At 31.7% G+C, this 27,397-nt stretch overlaps 1 protein-coding gene across 1 annotated transcript; it reads left to right on the forward strand.

Moving 5' to 3' along the window:
* Positions 1-26,432, forward strand: LOC145283559 (peroxiredoxin-like). The gene is made up of 7 exons (XM_080132446.1): positions 1-470; positions 9,951-10,032; positions 12,940-13,081; positions 16,836-16,971; positions 19,297-19,400; positions 20,671-20,801; positions 26,202-26,432. The coding sequence occupies exons 1-7, from the start codon at positions 456-458 to the stop codon at positions 26,285-26,287; spliced, it is 696 nt and encodes a 231-aa protein (XP_079988572.1). The 5' UTR covers positions 1-455; the 3' UTR covers positions 26,288-26,432.
* Positions 26,433-27,397: the final 965 nt, after the last annotated feature.

A 27,397-nucleotide genomic window follows, 5' to 3' on the forward strand; every position in this document is an offset into this window, starting at 1 on the left:
TCCCTTACTGACGCTGTATATTTTCTGTTGGGGGGGGGGTCGTTAATGATAAAATAATATTTGCTTTTTGCTTTTAATAAAGAAATTGGAAACTATTCGCGGAATTTTATTTTCAGCATTTCGTAAGATGTCCTGTAAACTTAATTGCAAAACTGATTTTACCTTCATCGAAAAATGCTAATATTGAAAGTTTCAGTTGTGTTACGGCGGTTAATTCTGAAGTCGCACATTTGATGATGTGAAGCGGAAGCGTCAATGAATAAAACAAAAAAGAATGAAATGCTGAAGCGTCAATGAAGGAAACAAAAAAAAATGAAAGTTAAACGTTATTGTTTTAACGCTTTCAATAAGTCGTATTTCAATTTACTTTACTGCAGATTACAATCGACAGCGCATGCGCAATCGTTTATTTTCACGGTGTTTGTCGAAGGAAAGCGAAGTGAATTAATTTAATCATGATTCGATCCGGGGTAAGTATTAGTTTCATACGTTTTTCTTGTTATATTTTATTTTATCGACAAAGAATTTAGTTTTCGAATTTAGTTTTATTTTATTTAGTTTATAATAATTTGTAATGATTTTATTATTATTTTACCAAAAAATTCGAAATAGTTATTTGTTTCTAATATACCCGTCTTTCTCCAGTAATCTTGCCTTTGGTAATATTTATTTTAGATTTTCTTCTTTTCGTTTTGTGGCTATACCAGAAAATTTGTCGTACGGATTAAACACACTTTTATTTATGTATTTTATTTTGACGACTTTCTTTAAAGGACGAAAAGTCTCACCAGAGGTCAAGGGTCACATGTTCAATGTTCATTACCTTTGATTGCTATTGCTTATGTCAAAGACTTCAAGTAAAATCGGGGAAAAATTGAGAAATAAGATTTATTTTAACTATTGTCGCTAATGGTCCCCTTTTTCTACGGGATGAGGGGGGGGCTGACCTCGAACTTACACCGAGATACCGAAATAACCAGTTAGTTTGTTTTTGTTGTTTTTTTTCTACTCGAAGGTCCTTTAAACTAAATTATGAATTCGTGTCATCATTCTTCCTTAGCATGTTTCTCGATTTGTTTATATAGACGGGGACTATATTTCCGGACTTGTTTTCATTTCTGTTATTTTGTTTTGTTTATTTATTTATTTATTTACTTAAACTTGGTTTGAGTAGATATAAGTCATTTACATGGATAAAATAGAATTTAATTTTTTGGTAAATTTTTACGACGTGCCCCAGCCCCACTGCCCCAACGTATTATAAAGACTCCAACCTCCCCATGTTAAGAACAGCTTTCGAAATAAACACCCCCAACCTCGAAAGCTGTTCTTAACATGGGGAGGTTGTGGGGAGAGGGTATTCCAAAAGCCGTTCTTAACATGGGGGTGGTTGGAGTATTTATACTACGCTGTGGCAGGTCGTAAAAAATACCTTTTTTTTTTTTCTAAATAAAAATAATTAAATAATGTGACTTTTGTCAGTGTACGCTAGAAGACGTACTTTTAAAAGTTGACTTTTTAGGTGTATTTGACATGAGATAATAAAAGTCTTGATATCATGAAAACTACTTGCCGGTGACATTTATATTCGTTCAAAACAGACCCGAATACTCCTAAAAAAATCAACTTTTTAAAAGTAAGTCTTTAGTTGGTCTTTTAGTGCATATTGGCCTTTTTTTTTTTAAAGTTTTGCTTCTATTCTTCTCTTCACATGCACACGAACGCCGTCTTTTAAAAGGAAGCCTAAAATGTGGACGATAGTTTACTGGGGAGATCTACCGAATTTAAGTTACATAACGTAAGGTCGCATTTAATTACGTAAAATACACGCATATGTGTGTGCGTGTTTTACGTAATTAAAAGCTTAAATGTTTTAAGACCGTGTTGGTGAACAGTTGTAAACAACTATAATAACTTTGGAGCAGAAATCCTTCACGACTGGGACAATTTTTATTTTTGTTCCTTTTCTCCACATTAAAAAACGACCCTGGTGTCTAACTCTGCCCCGTGGGGAGGCATTGTAAATAGGAACTATAATACCTTTTTATTTTTTTTTATCTGCAACAATGCAACATATATGTATATATAATTACGAAGAATATTATTTTATATCAGAATCTATTAAAGTAATAAAAAGCCCAATATACTAAATAGAACAATTAATAAACAAGAAAATTGACGATGAAAATAAAAATTAGAAATTACGGTGCTAGTGCAGAGTGATCCGCGCTATTTTTTAAATCGTATTTCCAAGTTTAATTAAAATTTTATGAAATGTTTTTTTATTCAATTGTAAGGTTGAAGTATAGAATAGGTACAAAACACCCTCCCCATGTTAAGAATGGCTTTTTAAATAATAATGTTATTATTTACGTCCGGATTACTCTCTGTACTAGTACCGAAATTACAATAGGCTACAAAATTTTGGAATTCCCTCCCTTTTCCGTCTTTTCTGAGTGTACTAACATGTAGAAGTTTAAATGTAACTTGAACGGACTCAATTCTCAACATAATAAACATGATCCCAAATAGTAGTCCCTTGCATCAAAGTGACAATATTCCTTGTTTGGAATTTTAAAAAAAAAAATTTTAAGCATTTAAAATTTGTGATTTTTCTAATATATTTATCATGTTTACACAATATTAGACTTAACAATTTTGCATATGCATTTACAAAGTTCACTATTTGTTGTTAGTTTTTTTTTTTTTTTTTTTTTTTTTTTAATTTAGTGACTGTTACCATAAATGCAGAGTTCTATTTGCCTGTTTTTTTGCATTGTAAATAGAAATTTAAAGTTTTGGGTGAGAGTCTCTTTAAGTCAACTTCTGAGAGTTTCGATCTAGATGAACAAAAAGCACTCCCCTTCAAAAATACACGTACATATAATCCGTGGGCAAGCAAACAAGTCAACGAGTGTCTCTTGTTCCCTTATTAGTTTCATTCCACTCTAATGCATTTCAGTTTAGTTTTTGCAAATTTCATATATATATATATATAGTCATCCACATACAGTACTGTTTCGCTATTTCACAGCTCATCAGTGCGGCTAGACAGGCAACTACCTCAAGCCAGGATTGAAACCCGACCGTCTGTACAACAGTCAAGGCTCCTGACCATTACGCTATTGGCGACTGCTGAGTGAGTAGTGCGTTTAACGATGTTTTTACATCGTCCGAAATACCTCCGCTCGATTTGTTTACACAAAGAGTGTCGCTTATACATGCTAATGGTAATTCGTGTATCACTTCTCAGTATGCTCAACTCAAGATGAGGAGCATTATATATATATATATATATATATATATATATATATATATATGGTACTAGTGCAGAGAGTGATCCGGACGTAAATAATAATGCTTTTATTTAAAAAGCCATTCTTAACATGGGGAGGGGAGGGTGTTTTTGTACCTATTCTATACTTCAACCTTACAATTGAATAAAAAAACATATCATAAAACTTTAATTAAACTTGGAAATACGATTTAAAAAATAGCGCGGATCACTCTCTGCACTAGCACCATATATATATATATATATATATATAATTATTACTATAATTATTTTTAATATCTACAGACACAAGTGCTTCATCCTTTCAGGGAGTCATGATTACCACCGATTATCGTAAACAAGGGTCAGTCCAAATGTAAAGGCTCCTATTCTTTAACTTTAAAATGAAAAGGTTGAATAGTTACGAAGACAGGAGTGGTACCATTAAAACAAACAACCTTTTGTGCCCTAGAATTTATGTTTCTACATAGTCACCAACATTCTTAATGCCTCTTTTGATACCCTAGTCGTAAAATCCAGAGTGCACTTTGTTGCTCACATCTCTGCCGGTTATATGATTAAAACATTAATAAATACAGTTGAGGAATAAAAGGATAACAAATTTATGTAATAATGTAGCATTATATTACAATGCCAAGGCAACGTCAACTAATCTGGTCGATTATTATTAGAAAAATAGAACAATTAGATTTTGGAAAATGTGGATTTACAGCTTGGAATGTTTAGTCAGGAATTTAAGTCAGAAATAAAATAAACAAAATTGATTTAGGAATTTTCGGAGTAGTTGTGGAATTTGGTTAAAAGTAAACAAATTTTGTGTCCTTGGACATGTGATTGGGGTTTTGCTGATGTAATAGCTAGTTAATCAGCAGAGATCAAGCTAAAGAGTTGACGAGAAACGCATCAGTAGACGGAAGTGTGGACGACCTTGTTGAAAACAAAAGGGAAAGAACCAGTGAAAATGTACAAAGAGACTCAGCGTGCCAAACTCTGAAAAGGGAATCCATAAGACATATAAAGGTCATTTAAAATATAACTTGCTATTATGGCGTTCTCTCGGGGTTTGGACAACTAAAATGGTATGTGCCTTTTGGTCTGAGACAAGCAGGCATATTGCTATCTGTTTAATTATAAAAAAGCTGTCTATAAAAGTTTATGTGTTAGGTTTGTTAACTAGGTGTGTTTGTGGAGAACATTTTATATAAAAAACACAATGAATCTTTCTATGCTCTGTATACACGCATTCATTAAATATCAAAGACAATGTTATATACACCACCAGATGATACACAAGTCCATGGAATATTTCTTTACTCACCTTAACTCCAAACAATGCATGTCGCCCCTTGGATGTAAGGAGCTACTAATTTGGACGATGCCTAAAAAAGATTAACAAGATGTTGGTTTACGTTACATTTAAACTTCTGCATATCAGTATAGTCAGGGAAACAGGTAGCAGGAAGGGAATTTCAAAGTCTAGCTGTTTGAGGGAAGAAGCTATTTAGAGAATAAAGCTTTCTGATATTTAGGGACCTCAACAGTGAAGGTGTGTGATTTCGTTGTTAAGTGGGTTTGTCAGGTATATGTACGTCGAGGGGGCACAAGTGTAATGAGTTCATCAGAGCATATTCCATTAAAATACTTGTAAAACAGGCACAGGGATGCAACATAGTAGCAATAGGACAGGGATTGGAGCCTAGTTGACAAATTGGGATCTATTAGATTGGAGACACCTTTTTGGCCCCTATCCGAGAGAGAGAATGAGAGACTAGTGGTAGATGCACCAGCCCAGATGTGGCAGCAATACTTCATACATGTAGAGGTACAGGATACTCTCAGGTGTGAGTAGTTTTCTAAAACGATAGAGGGAGCCCACCTTCCTTGCAGTAGCCTTAGCAATATCCTCAATCTATCTGTTCCAATTCATATTTCCTGTGAATGTTAGGCCAAGGAGTTTGAAGGAAGACTTCCCAGGTAGGGAGTTATTTGTCATGGATATTCGTGGTTGGAGAGGCTTCTTGTAATTGTTAAAGAAAAGCAGCTTAGTCTTATTAGCATTAAATGTTACCATTCATTTGCATCCCCATTCCACTATGGTCTGGAGGTCATTTTCTAAAGATTCTGCTATCATCTTAGATTTGTGTACATGCATGTTATAGAGCATTGTATCATCAGCAAATATACCCATTTCGTTCCTAATTGTATCGGAGAGGTTGTTAATGAATATCAGGAATAATAGTGGTCCAAGGACCGACCCCTGTGGCACTCCCACATTAATGTTATGCTGCTTGGATGAACGTCCATCAATGACAATCTGGATGGTTCTATTGTCTAAGAAAGATCTAATTATATTTAGTATTCGTCCAGTTATACTCTGTGATTTAATTTTCATTAGCAGCCCGTCATGCCAGACTTTGTCAAAGGCCTGGTATGTATATCAAGGGCTACAGCCCTGGCTTTGCTCGCCTTATCCAGTGCATGGTATATGCGTTCAGAGATGAAAAATATCGGCAGTAGAACAACATTAAATCCATACTGTTTGTCAGAGAGAAGATTAGCTTTTGCGAAGCGGTGAACTACTGCTTGATTGATTCATGTCTCAAAGATTTTAGCAAAGAGGGGGAGGAGACTGATAGGATGATAATTGGGAGGGTCAGTCCTTTCACCAGAATTCTTGTACACTGGTACCACAGAGGCCATCTTCTAGCTATTATGGCAAGCAGGGTTCAGCAAGGCATTTGTTGTAAAGTTTGGAAAGTTAGAGGGTAAGCTCAGCTGAGCATTTCTTAATTAGTATAGCAGGAATGAGATAAGACCCACATGCCTTGAAGTTGTCTAAGTTTTTTTTATAATATTGTTGACATGAGAATTGATTTTCAAATCATCAATTATGGTTTCCGTCCACATAAGGAAATTTGGGAGTGAGTTGTTCGTTGGCTCTAAAATGAAGTTGGAAGCGAATCGCTGGCCAAGTAGCTCTGCCTTTTCAGTTGCCATGCATGCAACCTCCTAGTTGTTGGATAGTGGGGGAATTACTGATTGCCCTTTATTCATTACACTATTATAAATTTTCCAGAAATCACGAGTTCCTATTTTCTGCGATTCTATGCATGATCTGGATATGCCTTCTTTTGATTTATTGCCACATGTAAGAAATACAGACACATATATATATATAAGACACCTGTGTGTGTGTGTGTGTGTGTGTGTGTGTGTGTGTGTGTGTATATATATATATATATATATATATATATATATATATATATATATATATATATCGATGTCTCCATTCAGTCTCGAAAGACAAAGGATACCCCTATGGAGACAGCTGCACATGTAATTGTGAGGTTCGTTACTTCGGTGATCCAATGGGAACCGGTGTGTCAATATAATTTTATATATAATATATATATAGATAGATAGAGAGAGACCCCGGCTATCCAACAAATAACACATACACGGCCAATATCGCTTTACAAATACTTTTTTAGATTTTCAAATTGAAGGATCATTTTTGCTTTTAGAGCTTTAGATAATAATAATGATAATTAAGCACCAACTTTTCAGATCATAAAAATGGGAATTTCAGTGTTGACAAAATTTTGTGAACAAGAGTCAAATCTCATCATTACAAAGTTATATTTATTTTATGAATCTACAACATAAATCACACAGATCCAGGTTGTCCTCGATGGCCGTACAGTAGTATATAAATTCAGGTGTACCTCAGGAGTCGACCCTTTGACCTTTATTATTCCTTATATTCATAAATGACCTCCCTAATAAAATTGTGTCAGAGATTTGTAAATTTGCTTTTGACACCCTGATAAAATTGTGTCAGAGATTTGTAAATTTGCTTTTGACACCCTGATAAAATTGTGTCAGAGATTTGTAAATTTGCTTTTGACACCCTGATAAAATTGTGTCAGAGATTTGTAAATTTGCTTTTGACACCCTGATAAAATTGTGTCAGAGATTTGTAAATTTGCTTTTGACACCCTGATAAAATTGTGTCAGAGATTTGTAAATTTGCTTTTGACACCCTGATAAAATTGTGTCAGAGATTTGTAAATTTGCTTTTGACACCCTGATAAAATTGTGTCAGAGATTTGTAAATTTGCTTTTGACACCCTGATAAAATTGTGTCAGAGATTTGTAAATTTGCTTTTGACACCCTGATAAAATTGTGTCAGAGATTTGTAAATTTGCTTTTGACACCCTGATAAAATTGTGTCAGAGATTTGTAAATTTGCTTTTGACACCCTGATAAAATTGTGTCAGAGATTTGTAAATTTGCTTTTGACACCCTGATAAAATTGTGTCAGAGATTTGTAAATTTGCTTTTGACACCCTGATAAAATTGTGTCAGAGATTTGTAAATTTGCTTTTGACACCCTGATAAAATTGTGTCAGAGATTTGTAAATTTGCTTTTGACACCCTGATAAAATTGTGTCAGAGATTTGTAAATTTGCTTTTGACACCCTGATAAAATTGTGTCAGAGATTTGTAAATTTGCTTTTGACACCCTGATAAAATTGTGTCAGAGATTTGTAAATTTGCTTTTGACACCCTGATAAAATTGTGTCAGAGATTTGTAAATTTGCTTTTGACACCCTGATAAAATTGTGTCAGAGATTTGTAAATTTGCTTTTGACACCCTGATAAAATTGTGTCAGAGATTAGTAAATTTGCTTTTGACACTCTGACAATCTGCTTGATAACAAATAGGAAGGGAAAACGAATGTTCACATATCTAAGGCAATAGCTGAAATCTTAGAGAATGACCTCTAGTCTGTAGTAGAATGGGAACATAAATAGATGGTAATATTTAATGCTGCTAAGATTAAACTTCTTTCCTTTAACAATTACAAAAAACCTTTTCAACCACTAATTGCCATGACTAAAAATATGTTACTTTAGAACTTTGTTCAAACTTCTTGGCTTAACATTTATGGACAACATGAATTGTCACGGTGTTACATAATAAGGGCTGTCCCCTTTTCATGTAAGTATAAAAATAGAGAGATTTAGTTAAAAGGAAATAGAATAGACGAAATTCGAACCTCGTAATTTAGGTTTAGAAATAGATTACGAGAGAGAATTAGCAAATCGAATGTGAAAACAAACCATTGTTTAGCTTAGAGATAAAATAATTTCAAGAAAAGAATGTGCAATGTCAATTCTGTTATGAAAATTCCATTGAAGAATGCAACTATAAGATAATTTAATAAACATGTTTTTAACATATTGGAAAAATAGGTTACTGGGAATATAGGTTAAAATTCCTTTTGTAAACAAAGGAAAAAGTTTTGGACACGCATTTCCAGAACACGTGAAAGAAGACACATGTTTTAACATGTGTATGACGTCATGGAAAATGGGAAGTTCTCGATATAGTTAGAAACTTTAGAGTTAAGCAGGAAGAGTCAGAGAAACTAAGGGAGAGTCAGAGAGAGAGTCTGAGGACGACAGACGACAGTCCAGACATGGGATTCGAACGTCTAGAAGCGAGACGGTCACTTTTGAAACTTAGAATGTGAAGCTTTGAATTCTTGACTCAGAAAACCACGACCGGTCGGGAGAAGAAATAAACCCATCATGTGTTTTTATAAACGTCGTCTTTGTGTTTTAATTCTACCAAAAGGTAAAGTGAAAATTGTTATTATATGTCTTGTATATCATGTGTTTTAAAATGTCTTTACATACACGTCTCGACATCTCATATCTACAATGTGAACACTAAGACTGTCTGAACACTGTTTCATCACTCAAAGAGCTTCTATTATACTTCTAAGTATGAACATTTTATATATATGAAGCTCTTTATAACACGAACAATCTCTCTTACAACATCTCTCCCAACAACAATATAACAACGAACAATAACAAATAACATAACAAGAACAATAATAATGAAACATAACAACGGCTATCGCAAAGAAGATGGGCTCTCTCTATCGTGCTAGAAAATTACTCACACCTGAGAGTATCCTTTATCTTTACAAAGCCACAATTCACCCATGCATATCGTATTGTTGCCACATATGGGGCTGGTAAATCTACTACAGTCTCTCCCCCTTAGACAGGTTCTAAAAGAGTCTCCAACCTAATAAGTCCCTATTTATTGAATCTCTAACTCTTGTCCCATCACCATATGTTATATCTCTGTATTTTAATGTAATGTGCTTTGATGAACCTATGCACTTATGCCCCCTCGATATTTCTGATTAACTTGACAAGCAGCAAAATCCCACTTCTTCACTATTGAATTCCCTAGATGTTAGAAAGCCTTCTTGCCTTAGACTGCTAGATTTTGGAATTCTCTGTTTTCATACCTCCCTTACTGTACTAACCTGCAGAAGTCCAAGTGTAATGTGAACAGAAATCTCACTGCTCAACTCCTCCATAGTGCCCTGTTAGACATGTTCCGAAATAGTAGCTCTCTTACATTCCAAGTGGCACTATGCCTTGTTTGAGGGTGAAAATGAATAAAAGAAAAACACACACACATACTTACATAGACACATTAAAAAACATAACATTCAACATAGCATTAATATTACATTAAACATAACATTAAAAAAGAATGAATTTGTAAAAGACAGCCATTTTAATTATTTTATGCTGACTCATTGTTTTTCTTTCCTTTTTTAGCTATGTCGTTTCCAACAAGTAATGAAAGTCGCTGCTTCGTCTGCAATAAAATCTCAGACTATTTCCAGGGATTTTCATGCTGGTAATTTTTTCTCCGTTTCCATTTCCTCTTTTTGTAACTTTTCACAAACTTAAAATTAATCGATTCTTTAATTCAATAAAATCTTAATCCCTCAACTGATCACTCCTTTCCTGTGTATAACAAATCATTTCTATTGTGCTATTGTGTACCAGCAGTAACTGAACAAGTGTCAATATGCCAGAAAATTTTTTAAATTAACCAACCGCAGTCAAGAGTTCTGTTTGCAAATGCTTCTGTCATCTATGACCTTAAACTACAAGTAAGAAAAAAATTAAAGACATCCGCTTGCCTAAAATGGAAAGTCAGAAGAGCTTTTGGATGTTGTAAAACAATGTTTAAAACTTTTGAACTACAATATCTTGTATTATTTGTATTATTATTAAAACTATTTTTCTCATTTTTAATGTTTTTCTCATAACGTTTCAGCCGATATGTAACTTCTGGCTTTCTTTCGATACAACTTTTCATATCCAGAATCTGTATGGAATTTCAAACAGAACCCTTTCTTTAATTCATAGGAGTGACTTTTATTCTGTCAGCCATGCCTGGTAGAAGTCTTAGGTAATTCTTAATTGTATACTTAGTATTACCCATGTGGAGGATCAAACCTTCATTCTCCAGAAGACGGTCACATATAACTAACTGTTGCTTAGCATTTTTATCCATTGTGGCATGAATCATTGCAGACGATTTTGAATAATGCAAATTATTAATCTTCATTTCAAAAATTGCATGTCATAAAGTGAACACACCTTTCAAAAACTGAACAATGACCATTTTTTTTTTAATGAAAATCACTCCAGACAAGGCATGAAGCCATTTGATGCAAGGTGTTAAAAAAATAAAAATTACTACTACAAGATCAAGAACCTAGTATTAGGTGGATAGATTCTGGCACAGAAAACAGCAATTCTTTCCTCTTTGTTAGAAACGTAGCTCATGGAATGAGAGGACTAAAGGATAACATAAGGAAAGCAAGAGTTACAAGGTTCATAAAAGTAAACTTGAGATCCACTTTCTACTTTTCTTTTGACAGGAGTACAGATGCTTTTAAAGGTGTGGAGAAAATTATAATGTGCGTGAAAATTAATTGCCTTAAATACACGTGTCTGCTCGTCTTATATGGTTCCGTTGTTGAATAATAGAAAAAAACCAAAATGGTGACATCCAGTTGATTTTGTCTTCAATGATTGCAGGAACTAATGCAAATTCTTGCTGATCTTATGCAAGTTAGGCAATCTTTGCATAAACGCAAGCCATTCGCAGAACAAGAGAGTTTGTTTTTTAAGAAAGGTGAGCTGTGCATACTTGCTATGTTGAAGCGCAACATATTATTTGAAGAACACAGTGAAGTGAAAAGGTGGTGCGGCATAATTACGTTGACTCACCAGTTCCTGTTAGATCAACGAAGTTAAGCAACATTGAGTCTGGTTAGTAATAAAATAGGAATTCCAGGTGCTGTTTGTGCTCTCTGCTTATCTCTGCATTGTTTCCAGTCATCTAGAACTTATGTTTGCCACTGGACTCAAGCAGTGCCGATTCAGGAGAGATGTGGTTGGAGATTGTGCAACCCTTGCCTCATAATTGCATGTGCAGATACCCTTGCAGGGGTGTCCATTGTAGTTTGAGACTGAACAAAAGCATCGGTGCGAGTTATGGCGTCAGTGGAAAGGGGTTAGCATCAATCTATTCATTTAGACCACAAAGGACCTAATAAATATGGATGATGGATTTAATCAAAAATGCACCTCAAAAGGAAATTGAATTTTACATAAGATTTTCTAATGAAAAAAAAATTGAACAAGATTTTGTGTTCCGTTTCATAATTCCTAAACAGTTTTTGTTTCTGAATTTTTAAGATGAAGTTTTTAATGCTTAGGTAAATGAGATGAAGTTTTTAATGCTAAGGTTAATAAGATGAAGTTTTTAATGCTAAGGTTAATGAGATGAAGTTTTTAATGCTAAGGTTAATGAGATGAAGTTTTTAATGCTAAGGTTAATGAGATGAAGTTTTTAATGCTTAGGTTAATGAGATGAAGTTTTTAATGCTTAGGTTAATGAGATGAAGTTTTTAATGCTTAGGTTAATGAGATGAAGTTTTTAATGCTTAGGTTAATGAGATGAAGTTTTTAATGCTTAGGTTAATGAGATGAAGTTTTTAATGCTTAGGTTAATGAGATGAAGTTTTTAATGCTTAGGTTAATGAGATGAAGTTTTTAATGCTTAGGTTAATGAGATGAAGTTTTTAATGCTTAGGTTAATGAGATGAAGTTTTTTAATGCTTACAATTTTTAATGCTCATGTTTTTAATACTTATGTTTTTAATTCTTACAATTTGAATGCTTACATTTTGAATGCTTACATTTTTAATGCTCATGTTTTTAATGCTTACATTTTTAATGCTTACAATTTTTAATGCTAACGTTTTTAATGTTAACATTTTTAATGCTTAGATTAGTAAGTTAATCATCTACCACCTATGACGGGATCATGTGATACAAAGCTCAGAAAGCAGAATTTTAAAAACCAGCACCTTAGAAGAAGAGCACTGTGACCTGCAAAAAATACCTGGGCAAAAAATACCGTTGACATTGTTGGATTTGGTGCTCAGAAACCCCCCCACCCACTTCCGCAGTTTAGGTTAGTTATGTGTGAAACAATTGAGATAACAAAGTTAGTTAGTAAAGGAAGACCGAGGAAAGAGGTGATACTAAAGGTGGATTTGTGAGAAAGGGATAAATAAAGGCCTTGAAATCAATTTCTAAAATCCATCCAACATATGCTAGAATTTCAAACATAAAACTGAATACAATAATGATGATGAATCTAGTTTAATTAAAGGAAACCCAAATAGTCAGCAAAGCCTTTTTCTTTTTTATCAGTTTTTTTTGTTGTTGTTGTTTGCAGCCCGAGCAATGTTTGCTGCCAAAGTCCAACACCCAGCACCCGATTTCAAAGGAATGGCTGTAGTGAATGGAGATTTCAAAGAAATTCAACTTTCTGACTACAAAGGCAAATACCTTGTGCTTTTTTTTTACCCTCTCGATTTGTAAGTGATCTCCAACATTTTCCATTTCTCTCAATTATTTTAAACAATTTTCATCCATTTAAATTCAATTTTTTAGTTCTTGTCCAGAATTCTCTCATATTTTAATTTTTATCCCACGACAAATGAGGGATTGGACCTTGTAATTCGCTCATTTGTCTGTTCATCCGTTTATTTGTTCACATTTTTCTCAATAACAACGCCTTGAATTTTTAAAAAATTTTGCAAAAACATTAATCATGATGAAAGTAAATTTTTGCCTGAATGGATTTTCCGGGATAACTCTGGTTGCCCCCCTAAGGGTCATTATAAGGGTTAAGTTGCCTCAAAATTGTCCATCTGTTTGTTTGTTGGCACTTTTTTTGAATAATCATTCCTTGAATGTTTTGGAAATTTTGCACAAACATTAGTCATGGTGAAAGTAAATTTTTGCCAGAAGATTTATTTGCTTGGCTTATTTTTTTTAAATATATGATATACATACCCACAACAAAATGGAAATATATTCCAAAAATCACATAAATCAAGTAGTTTTATTTTTAATTAAGAAAATTAAATTTTATGAGTAAGCAAGAGGGACTATCTCATGTCGCCATCTTGAAGCAATAAAGTGAGATAGCTCAACAATAGTTCAAACTTGTTGAATTAGCCTTGTAATGCCTACAATTCCCCATTAATGGCTTAAACTGATTTAAAAATGAGTTTCATTATAAATTTGATCTAATTAAAACCTAAAAAAATATTCGACCTAATTAAAACCTAAAAGAATATTCGACCTAATTAAAACCTAAAAATATATTCGACCTAATTAAAACCTAAAAAAATATTCGACCTAATCAAAACCTAAAAAAATATTCGACCTAATTAAAACCTAAAAGAATATTCGACCTAATTAAAACCTAAAAGAATATTCGACCTAATTAAAACCTAAAAGAATATTCGACCTAATTAAAACCTAAAAGAATATTCGACCTAATTAAAACCTAAAAGAATATTCGACCTAATTAAAATACAAAAAATACAGAAAAATCTGTATGATGTACGTATCCATCACAGAACATAAATGTCATATTCCATTTTTTTTAACTAAGAAAATCAAATTTTATGATGAAGTGAGAATGGTGTGTCTTGATCTGTCATATTTCATATAAGGAGACAACTCAATTCGAATTACCGAGATTTAAAAATCAGCCTTGTAGTGGCTTGAATAATTAATTTCTTTAAACCATAAGAAAATAATCTTCTATGCAAAAAAAACTACTTGCGGGATTTACGTGATTTTCAGAATATGAGATTTTTGTTCTATGACAGATATGTACATCATAAAGAATTTTTTGTTTTTTTTTATATGGAGGGAATTCTGGAAAACCACTGATCATGTAGTCGATTTCATACTCCGTCAAGGTAAGAAAGAGTGCTCCAAGTGGCACCTCAGATGTGGCAACGCTACATCATATCTGAATCTTATCTAAGTAGAGGATCGTATCAAAAGTCAGATATTTTGCTGGAGTATTAGAATGATCCGACCATTTTTCCAGCAAACTTCACGATAGATTGGATATAAATCTCCCATTGTAGATCTAGGGTGAAAGTCAGTTGCAGAAGTTTATCAAAACAAGGGGTTTCATTTAGGAAAGATTCATTTATTTCAGTTGAGGCAAAACAATGATCTGAGCATTGGTGGTGAAAGGGGAGAAGATTTGGTTTGGGAAGTGTTGAAATTAGCAGGTCATTCACACACATACATACACCATTATTACACATGCATTGGATCAGAAGAGAGACACTCCACAGAACAATGTTTTTGTTTCTAAAGTGCATTCCAACAGTAATGTTGCCTATTTTTTATTCCGCCAAAATGAATCAGAGAGGATTGCAAATTGCATTGTTATGATGACTGAACTTATGAATTCATGACATGAAAGTTTCATTACTCTGTTGCAGATATTGACAGCGTGAGACTCTGAAGAAAGCAACTCCTTGTCATGGGCGTGCATCAGAAGTGGAGATGCATCATTCGATTACTGGCAAAAGTACATTACGAATAGTGATGAATATGGAGAAAAATAAATTCTGGAGCACAAAAAGTTAATTGTTTTAATGGTACTACCCCTGTCTTCGTAGCTCTTCAAGTTTTTGAGTTAAAAAAATAGTAGGCTTTACTTTTGGAACAACCCTTGTTTCTATGATCATTCATCCAGCATAGGTCATCCAGCAATACAAGTCGGTTACGTTGGTACTGTCATGTTAAGCATTCATTCTCCTGGGTAAACCATTGCAGAAGCATAAATGTCTTAAATCACAGCAAGGAAAACTTGGAAACAAGTGAAACAAGACAAAGAGTGGAATCTGCAGAGAATTGAGCTGCTGACCCGTGAAAACTAGAGAATGAAATTATGCAATATCAGAAAACGATTGACCCTTGAATAAAATAAAAGAGGTGATAAATGAATAAAAAGAATTATTATCTGTTATTTCCTATTTTTAATTATGAACTCATCCAGATATAAAATAAATTAATTAATATTTGTTGTGACGTAATCTTTTATTTTTTGGTATATGCAAAATATGAACCATCTTATTGCCAGAATTTTCCAGTCAATTTACATAAAATACCAGAAGATGCCAAATGAAATTTCATGATTTTCTTTTTCACGCAAATGCTGGCCATTTTTTTTTTTCATTGAAATATATTTGTTATTAATATTACGAAAATAATTAAATTAAAAATTAATTGTAAAAAATGGAGACAATATTTTTGTTGTTACAAAGAGCATACAATGAATAATTACTAGACAATTTTTATGAAACTTTAATAAAATTAAAATTCATATCAAGAAAAAACTTATTTAAGGTAAGTTTCATGAATAAATTTTTTTTTTTAATAACAAACAACTGTAAGCAAACAAAAAAATTTTCTTTTCTTTTTTTTTATGGTTTTTCAAAATCATAAAAAGATATTTAGTTTTTTGTTTTCATTAATGAGTCAATGATAGAAAACTGACAATCGCATCAACATTTCAACACCTTTCAGGGTTTTACAGAAATTCTGACGATAACACAGATTTTTTCTTCTGCATTAATACTTTTTTTTTTTTTTTTTTTTTTTTATTCTATTTCAGCAAGTCAATATTAGTTCATGTTTTAAAAAAGTTTTTATTGATCGTTACGTTACAGCATAAAATAGGTTAAGTAATCCCAGAAAGATTGTAAATATCAACAGAAAAATATTTTTAATCCCTGTAAAATATATCCATTTTCAAAGATATTAATTTTGAGCTTTAATCTCCACGTCGTTGTCTGAGTCTTTTTTCTTTGTTTTTTTTAACCAAATAATTTTTTTAGTAAGACTTTTAAAATTAAATTTAATTATTACATTATCATTTGGTCATTAAACGATTAATCATAACAAATTGTTTTAAAGTTATAACTAATTTTATATTATTGTTTTAATTTCTGTTTATAAAACACTTATGGTGTAGAAAGTGTTGATAATTCAGCCAAACTTTGACAAAATTTAATGGTAGAATATAGTGCATGAGACTTAATGAAACTAATTGTCTCCCTTCGACAAAATGTAAAACGTGAGCAAGAGTAATCTCCCTTGGATCATTAAACTCGCATTTCGTTTTTGTATTGAGTTTTCATTTCAGAAAAAAAAAAAAATATTGTGAGGGTCAAGTTGTAGTTCTGTATTACGAAAAGAATTTTTTGTTTGTTTTTAATCGTTCATTTATGAATTTGTTCTCCATTTCAGCACGTTTGTGTGCCCGACGGAAATTATTTCCTTCAGTGACAATATACAGAAATTCCTGGATATTAATGCTGAAGTTGTCGGAGTTTCCACCGATTCACATTTCAGTCATCTTGCTTGGATAAACCAACCGAGAAAGGTAAGAAAAAAAAACGATTCCATAATTTTCTAAAAAAACAATTTTTTATTACTCGGCTCAGAGTGATCACAAAGCATTTCATTGTACAGAATATACAGAGTATGATCTACTCTTAAGCTATTGGACATAGGAACATAACATTTTATAGTAATGATCCCCAACCTATGCAGACTGTTCTAACAGGGGATCATGTTTATCAAAGAATCTCGTAACTAAGTTTTTTTCCATAATGAGAATATTGGCATATCATAATTATTAATGCTTTGTAAAAGATTATATTCGAAGACAGACATATGTGTGTGTGTGTGTGTGTGTGTAGCACATGAATGGAAGAAATGAAAATACTCACAGTTGATTTGATGTAAACATTTTAGTCACAAGGAGTGAACGCATAGAATGATATAAATTTCGTTGCTGTTGGATATGTCATCCCTAATTTTACTAAGAGATTAGCATACAGTGAGTACCCATTTTGGACACTTTAACTCCTTATTTTGTATGTTTGTTTTCTTCTAAAAAAAATATTGGTCCTAAAAAAATATTTTAATTTTTATTCAAATATGAATGAAAAACTAAATAATAAAATGGAAAAAAAAATAAGTAATTTTTTTTTAATTAAAGAATCGTACTAAAATTTTTATTTAACTTGTTTGATAAATATTACATTTCACTCTGCAATTTGCGTCACATACTTTTCGAGAAAATTCTTTGTCAAGCCCAAATATCAGCTTTTTTGGTACTTGTACAGTTTAATCAAGACATTAAAAAATGAAAATATCGAAAAAGGTTATATTGTACGTATCCGTTTTGGACTGAAGATCTCCGGGGGAAAAATTTCACTTAATTTGATTTAGTAGGTTTTTTTTTTTTTTTAATTTTTTTTTTATTTTTACAGCAAAAAAAACATGTTTTTATGAGTCAGCCATTATGGAATGTTTTGAGATAACTCCAGTTAAAGCGCCGACACTCCCTCCCCATCTTTAATACTAGCTTTTCTTCCTAAAAATCGAACCTTTTTCTTGGTATCATAATAAATGTTTGTTTTTTTTTTGTTGTTTTTTTTTTACTGTAAAAAAAACAAAACTACTAGATGAAATAAGGTGAAAAAAAATTTTTGGAGAATTTCGTTCCATAACGGATACGTACAATATAATCTTTTTTCAGAATTTTCATTTTTTAATGTCTTGATTAAACTGTACAAGTACCACTTTTTTTTCTTCTTTTAAATAAAAATTAAAGTAATTTTATTTTCTTTTAAATAAAAATTAAAGTAATTTTATTTTCTTTTAAATAAAAATTAAAGTAATTTTATTTTCTTTTAAATAAAAATTAAAATAATTTTATTTTCTTTTAAATAAAAATTAAAATAATTTTATTTTCTTTTAAATAAAAATTAAAGTAATTTTTTTTACAGGAACTAACAAGAAAAAACAAACCTACAAAATAAGAAGTTAAAGTGGCCAAAAAGTGGGCGTTTACTGTATGTTAATCTTTTACTAAAATAGAATTATCTCCCTCAGACGTATCCAACAGTGCCTAAATTACATCTGGTAGTCTTAGTGCGATTTTACTTGAGTTTGTTTGTCATCTTCATTTACGCGTATTCAAAGTCATCTCCTTCATGCCGTTCTCACATAACAGATAAAAGGCGGAAGGTAACTCCACCTGAAACAAAAGGAGTTAGCTCCCCTTGATCGTTAGTTCTATCGTTCTAACATCAACCAAATGAAAGTTGTTTATGACGATAGTGAAGTGGATACAAGCATTGATTAACAATTTGGTATGCTATTGGATCGAGGGCATCACTTTCACTATGGATGTTGGCAACCTTCATTTGGTTCTCCTATAAGTACTTCTAATAAGGAATCGAGAAAACCAATGCTAACAACAGGATCAAGAAGGTTTTTAAAAAAAAAGAAAAAACCTAATATGCTGATTCATATGAAACAAAAATAGTCCATAACTTCAGGTGTGTAATCCGTATTTTCACACTTTTCATTGTGATGCTCAGTATTTTTAATTCGTTTGAAATATTTTTATAAACCTGGGATTGGAACAATATTCTTGTGTATGTAGCATCTGTTTTACATGTTCCCAAAATACAATATCGCGGGGTCTCCATTCATGCTGAATGTCTACATAATGCCCAGCAACAATATATTACATATGAAAGATGCCGTTGTGGAATTTCCTCAGGTTCTGCGAGTTTAGATTATTTTTGTAAAGCTTAAATTTCGATTTGAATTGTAACAATCTATTAATGAATTTTTTTGTAATTTATCTATTTTTAAAATTAAAAAAAAAAATTTTTTCATTCCATTTCAGCAAGGAGGCTTGGGAAAACTTGACTATCCTCTTTTGTCGGACTTTAATAAGAAAATTTCAGCAGATTATGGCGTTTTAGTGGAAAATGCTGGAATTGCTCTCAGGTAAATGTGCAACTATTTTCACCTTCTGATGCTATGGATAATGTTAAGAAGTGATTTGGCGAAATGTTCACAATTATGGCACATCAACAATTCTATGGGATTATGAAAACGAAACCTTTTTTATCTTGTTCTTTTGCCTCTTAGCTGGGTTCTTGAGTTGCTCGTGTCCCGCCGTTCATTGCAGCTGGAAACAAAAGCTTTCTCAACACATAGTAACAGATGCAAGTCTCTGTTCTTTTTCTGAACAATTGGGTTTTATTTAGCCACAATAATTTTACTACTGGTCGAAGTCGCATTGGCATTACCTTACAACGAGGGCGGGGGGTATTTTGCTATGATCTTAGCTGCCATTTGCTTCTTCTCACTGTCTCCACAAGAACTTTACTCGATACTTTATCTTTGGGATCCAGAGGCAGACTTTTTTGATTTTATTGCTGACACCCAGAATTACTCTCCCTCGATTTTCTCCGAATCTTCCTCCAAAATCGCATTTCACAAATCTTCCTTTTATAGTTTTGTTGTAGACAAACTATTAATAAATGAAATCTTTTTATTACCAAAACCTTTTAATCATATTTTATTTTCTAACACATACGTTACTGCCAAAATATAACCTGATCATTCTTATCAATATTTTGAATTCTTGTCTAGAATTCCCCATATATTAAAAAATAAAAGTAAAAAAAAAATTGTATGATGTATTTGTAAGGGAATGAAAATATATTCCAAAAATCAGGTAAATTGATCAAGGAGTTTTATTTTTATAAAGAAAATCATTTTTAAGCAATTAATGAGAAATCATGGCCATTACAACATAAATCTCACAAATTTGGAATTATTGTTGAGTTATTTCTTTTTCTTTTTAGATTTCTTTTTTAAAATGGCAGGTAAATAAAATTTGATTTTCTTATTTAAAAACAAAACTACTTGATTAATTTACGTCATTTTTGGAATATGACATTTTCATTTTGTCACGGCTACGTACATCATACAAATTATTCCTTTTGTTTTTTAATATCAAGGAAATTCTAGACAAGAACCGTGTTATACATGATCAGAGAATTAATTTGAATTCTCTACTCACGCATTGCTAATCATGACAAAATAAATATTTTTATTTTTCAAAGTCAGATTGGAATGTGTTGGGGATTCTATTTAAAGAGGAAAAACAATAAATGCACATGCATTCATGTAGTTTTATGATTTAAACAGGTTTGCTTCACAAAATTCCTCATTTAACGACTAATATTTTCTTTTGCATATTTTTCAGGGGTCTCTTCATCATCGACCCGACTGGAACTGTCCGACAAATCACCATCAATGATCTTCCCGTTGGGCGTTCTGTCGAAGAAACCTTACGCCTAATTCAGGCTTTCCAATTTGTAGAAAAACACGGAGAAGGTAAGGCAACATGGATGAACAAAACATCATAGTTTTGTGTTACGTAGAACTTAACATATAAATGTTTTTGATTTGACTTTAAAGAAAGGCTATTTTCAGATTGAGTATCTATTTTCCTTCTAATTTTATAGATGTACAGTATTTCTTTGCTATTTGCAAGGGTTACATTCTTTGCCCCCACCCCCACCCCCAGTGAATAAACCAAAACTGCAAATATTGGATGCAGTTTGAAAAGCGTCTATCTATAAGATGATATGCGGTACTAAACACTTTCCAATTAATACAGTAATAATGGAATAATATTGTTTGCAGTTATGTGTTTCAATAATGTTGTAATGATAATGTGAACACATTTTAATAAAAAACAAATATAAGTATAGAAGAACGTTTTTTTTTTTTTTTCGATTTGAAATTGTTTAAACTTTACTGGCAAAACGAAATCTCCAGATTTTAGAGAGAAAAAAAGATCCAAAATTTACTCATATTCTAAACTAGCGGCTGCACCGCATCGGCACACACAACGCTGAGTCAAACACAAAATCGAGTGCACTCAACATCATCTTACCATCAACGTTTACCTTGTGAACTCAGAGCATGGGAAATTCGCATATGCACAAAACAAAATCACTGAAAAAACAAAAATACCCTAACTAATGTTTATTTCAACTTGCCAGGATTCGAACCTGGAATCTTCTGATCCGTAGTCAGACGCTTTATCCATTGCGCCACAAGTCCTGTCCATATGCCGAAAGATGTTACAGTGACTGTATACAGACAGTGCTAAATTCCGTTAACATGGGCAGGTAACTTTTTCAACAATGTCACAAAACAGCCCAAAACCCCTTATTTTGGACTTTTTGTGTGACTCTGCATTGTTCGTTACGAACCATATGTAGATAAGGACAATCTAGGGATTCACACCTTTCAGGGGAAAAAAAAGAATTTTTCAATTCGGTGCATTCGTTTGAAAGTTTTATGGGTATATATGCACACACACATAACTAAACATTTAGAATTTTATTAATAGTATAAATGAAATCTTCAGATCTAGCATGAAAATCACTAAATTAGCAACACTGTTTACCGAGCATTCGTTTTTATATGACGCTAGCCTGGCATATGCGATAGGGTTAAGAATATACATAGCTGCAAATGGGGAATCACAAACAGGTGAAGGTATATTCTATATGTGTAACCCCCACCCCTTCCATCCCGTTTGGAAGGCAAGTAAAATGCAAAGTAAAAAGTAAATGAAAAGCTATAAAAAAATTTGTAAATAAAAAATTTTTTAAAAATGTTTTTATCGTTTGTTTATATTTTTTGCTTACAGAAAATTGTGAGCAGTTTTTTCTTCTGTAAAGTTTACAAAATTTAAAAGAATAGTTTTATTTTAAAAATCCAAATAAAAAACTGGCATATTATCCGTTTCATTTTAAAAAACACAGTTTTATTTGCAAGCACGTTTTGTTATACACACGTTTTTATTTAAAAAAATGTTTTTGCAAATAAAACTATAAAATCCTTACTTACTACTGTAAAATATTTTTCTTTATAAATAAAACAGTAGATGTATGTGTGTGTGAAAAAATTTTACTTATAAACTCTTAAACTACTGGTCACCCAACACTGAAATTAACAAGAAATAGTAATCATACACCAAGGATGGTTTATAACGAGTAAAATCTTTGTTTGGATGGATGAATAACGCGTACGGAAGTCAGTAATTTGAAATGTAAAATGTTTATTTCAATTTGCCAATATATTTCTATTAGATGGAAGTTTTAAAAGCCAAAAGCAATGCGGAAAGGCACAAGAGTGAAGAAAAACAAACAAACAAATAGACGAGTATAATCGAGGAGAGAAATGTGTAACTGTTTATTCATTTATCACTCCTCCCCTCATTACATAATTAATTTGCAACCAAGTTATTGGTATGTCCGGTGTATATAAAGTCCATTGGTTTTTCAAGTTGTTTAATATTTAGTATTTATTATCTTTATCTCGATTTTAACATCTGCAGAGAACGCGGCTGGAATGAGAAATGTTTTGGTTTTGACTTTAGCTGATGGCAACAAGTCATTTTTTTTTTTTTTTAATTTTTGCCATCATGTCATTGTATTAATAAATGCAAATATCTGCATGATTTGAAATATATTTAAATGTATTTTATGGCAAGAAGAATCAAAATATTTATTTACAGGTTTGGAAATAAAACTTTTCTTTTACTTTTCTTAGTCTTTTAAGATGATAAATATTTTTTGACAATTATATTTTTGCCAGAAATCTCTCATGAACAAAGACAGAATTCAATGAAAAAATTTATACTTTTCTTAAGTAAATCTTCCACAACAGGGGACAAATTCTAAGTACAGGTTTGATAGAAAAACTCACTTGGGCTAATGTTCAGTTCCTGCGGTTCTTTTTTCTTTTTTTTTCCAAGTACTATGTAAATATTGCTTGAGATTCTGAAATTGGAAATATTTATAGTCTAGCCAACTTTTAAGAATGTTATTTTTGTTTAAATTATTACTCCTGTTCCCTTTAGATAATTTTCTTTTCTCTAAATAGCTTTTCCTTTACTTTAAATAACTTCTCTCTTTTTCTATAAATAATTTCGCCTTTTCTTTTTTGTAAAGAAATAAAACAGAAACATCCCTATGTATATCTTTTCTTTTTATTCATCGATTAGATAAACAAATATTAATTTAAAACCAAAATTCTAAAGTTTTCGAATGCATATGTTTTCTTTACACATTTACTGAATTCAAATATCAACCTCAAATTTAACTCTGAAATTAGTTGTCAGCATACCCAAAAACCTATTAAAATCGATATTTACAATCCAGAAACTGCCACAAGACTGAAGTCAACCAATAATTCAAACATAAACAATTATTTTTAAATGACATTCAATAAAATTATAATCTTTTGCAAGAGTTACCAATCCTTTGATTAATGAAGATCAGGCAGTAGAATTTCCTGTAGAATTCACTACAACCGCCTGGAATGCCACATCCTAAACTGATATTTAAGGAAGCGGCTCCAGTTATATTATAAAGAAATCTGGATCCACCTAAACTGTAATTACACACGGTTAGCAAACAAATTTTTGAAAACTTATGTTCTGGAAACCATTATAATAAGTGAAAATTTTAAATATGAAACTTTAATTCCTCGGATTTCCCTTATTCCTTCTGACATGCCATTTCAGTTCACTCTTTTACAGTTCCCAATAAAAATTAGTTTTGCCATGTCTATAAATAAAGCTAAAGGACAAAGCCTCAAATTTGTTGGACTTAATCTTCAGACACCTTGCTTTTCTCATGGCCTGTTGTATGTTGGTTGCTCATGCATTGGAATTTCTGTTAGAGGCTGCACACAAAATGTTTACGTAGAGGTTCTTCAAAATTAATGCTACAGGTACATTTACCAGTGTTCAGATATGCACTGCTGGAAACTAAACTTCAATTATTTCATTAACAGAATAGATTACGGATGTCATCTTTATATGTATTGTATATTAAATAGTTAAAACAAAAGGAGATTTAACAGTTTTCAGATATGCACTATGATATAAAATAATAATTGCAGTTCTTACATCATATTTTGAAAGAAGGACTAAAAGATAAAAGAAAACTAGAAAAGAGGATTAGACCTCTATAAAATAAAACGCACATACTGTTCCAACCATCATGGAGGATGTGGGAAAAGAAGCCATTATAAATTAATTTTTTTTAATCAATTTGATTATAATGTATGAGGACGAAATATTCAAATATATCAAATACACCCTGGCAACGCCGGATATTTCAGCTAGTCTTTAATAAAAATCTGATCTGATTCATGATTCAACTAAATTAGAAGTAAAATCTAAAAAGTCTGAAAAAGAAAGTGTCCATTTGGTTGTTCATTTTGGGATGCTTGTAATCCATATGGTTGCAATGTTTTTATAACCAAAGAAAAAAATGTATTGTTTTGATTTTTTTAATTGTTGAAATGAAGAAAAATTTTATTATTCAAACTATTTTTCCCATCTTGGATGTTTTTCATAACATTCTGCTCGATGGAACCTCAAACTTTCTTCAGATCATCAAAATCTATAAGTTTATTTTGAACATAATTCTTTATTTCATCTATGCTAGTAGTCTTAAGTAATTGGTAATTGTACTTTTAGTATGAACCATATTGAAGATTGAACCTTCTGTAACCAATCAGCTTAATAATGATGCCAAACAACACAAGTACTTTAAGTAAATCTGTTAAGCTCTGGGTGTGCGTGCGTGTGATACTGTTGTAACATAGAAATAAGAACCCCTGAGTTGTTCATTCATAACTGTCTGGTTAGATTAGATTGGCTGAGGAGAAAATCACTGGAGACCTTCACCTAATTTCTACTCCAATCTATTTGATCTTCCACAGAGCCCAAACTCCAACTGTCCACATCTCAATTTTGACTGTCGTCAACCGTTGCCAACAATCACTCCTAATAGTCATTAACTGGACACTGTAAAATAACATAAAACCCTTTGCCAATTCTAAACATATCTATTGTTCAGTTCTTTTGTCATTGGAATAACTACCACACCATGCTTAACAATTCCCTGGTTCTTTTGTTCCTGTCATCTTAATTACACGCACATCTTAGTCTTCCATTGTTTACCTCAGTAAACTTATTTCTTCTTTTGTTATATTTTTTCCTGCTTCCTAATATTGGGAGGTCAGGGTCAATAGTATCATACTTTAATCTTTAAAAGACTGTCACTTTACTCACTATCACTTAGAACTGATTATTACATGATAACCTCTCCTTTATTCTTTTGGAATTTCTTCACTCTTTGGCTAGTTCTAGTATTTTGTTAGTGGTCATCATTCATAGCTCCGGCATTAGCTGCTCCAGACATATATTCCTGAGGCTTACCTGCAAATAACCCTGGGTATTATTTTTCTCATAAAGGCAATCCCAGCAGAACTTTTCCCATTCACTGAGGTTCTTATTTTCCAATGAGAATATCTCTTAGGTGGTCTGACTCTGGTCAGATATTTTCAGCTCTCTGCATCCCCCTTTTCCCCAAGCCAAGCATCTATCATTGCAGCGTCTGCCATTCACTTGCATTAGCAAAACAGATGCTGCACAGCATGTGTTTACAGTTGGATAATTATCCATAATTATAATGTAGAATAAAATCTTTTTTTGATGCGTTTTTATTGGTTTTATAAATGTATTGAATTTTACAATATTGACTTCTTCAAATCGAATAAGTTCTAACCTATCAGCAGATGTAGGTGGGTACTTCAACCAGTTTCAGAATTTAATTTGACTTTCGATAAATTAAACAATTTCTAATGTATATTTTTAATTGTTTTATTTATTTCCTTAAAAATTATTTCTTTTGTTTTCAGTTTGTCCTGCGAATTGGCAACCGAAAGGAGACACGATTAAACCCAGCATTGAAGGATCGAAAGAATATTTTGAAAAAGTCAATTAATTCACATAATTTTTAGTGAAAAAGTAATAGATAGAATTTAAGCATTTGCATTTATGAAAAGAATTTCAATTGCTGTGATATTTTATTTTATTTTAATTTTTTTTTGGATGAAAAATCAATAAATTGAAATCAAATGACAAAAAAATTTGCTCAATTTGATTATTTTTTTTAGCAAAACTTTATTTTTATTTTACTTTGCAAAATCGTAATTTTTTTTAAAAGGATGTTATGTAATTTGAATTTGGTTCTTGTCTAGAATTTTGAAAAATCTGTATATCATATTCCAAAAATCACTTAAATGGATCAAGTAGTTTTAGTGTTATAAAGAAAATCATATTTAAGCGATTAATGGGAATTCGTAGACATTACAACATAAATCTTGCTAGTTTGAATTATTTTCTTGTTTCTTGAGATTATTTTCAAAATTGCAACACCAGACAGTTGCTTCTCTTTTTCTTATAGGATTTATTTTTATTTAAAAACAAAACTACTTTATCAATATTCACATGATTTTTGGAATATATTTTCGTTTCATTACAGGTATGTACGTACCATAATTTTTTCTTTTTGTTTTTTTAAAATGGGGGGGGGGGGGAGACAAGAACCGAATAATCTTGTATCTCTTCCTCCACTCAAAGTTTCCAACATTCTGAAGATCATTGAAACTTTCGTTACAGTAGTTATAACAGTTATATAAATTCATCAAGTTTTAAATAAATAAAATTGATAAAACAAAATTGATAAAAATGAATGATTTTTATTAAAATGACATTTTGTACAAATGATTGAAATGTTTTAGAAAGAATCAAGAGAAAAGAAAAGACAAAAAAAGATTGGGTGCTTGTTCAGTATGTGATGTCAAAAAATGCATTTTAAGTAAAAAAACACTTGCGTATTTTCATGTTATGTTAAATTAGTAAAAATAATTTTAAATTACGGAAAATGCATGAGTAAAAGATCTGCTAGAACGTTTGTTTTATTTTTTTTTCGCCATTTTCTTTTTTGAAATGGCAGATTTGTCCAAAAATTTTGACTGCAGTTACCTCCCCTGGATTTTAACACTTCAGCATTAACAAATGATAAAACATTCTGTAATTTGAAAAATTTTAT

The sequence above is a fragment of the Euprymna scolopes genome, chromosome 8 (genome assembly GCF_053919585.1).
Source record: "Euprymna scolopes isolate OS-2025 chromosome 8, ASM5391958v1, whole genome shotgun sequence".
NCBI classification, from domain to species: Eukaryota; Metazoa; Mollusca; class Cephalopoda; order Sepiida; family Sepiolidae; genus Euprymna; species Euprymna scolopes.

Bases quoted from the DNA above. Each gene is read 5' to 3' on its own strand.
- LOC145283559 (XM_080132446.1), top strand. The intron at 16,972-19,296 runs GTAAGAAAAAAA...ATTCCATTTCAG, and splicing joins GGATAAACCAACCGAGAAAG to CAAGGAGGCTTGGGAAAACT. The intron at 20,802-26,201 runs GTAAGGCAACAT...TTTTGTTTTCAG, and splicing joins TGTAGAAAAACACGGAGAAG to TTTGTCCTGCGAATTGGCAA.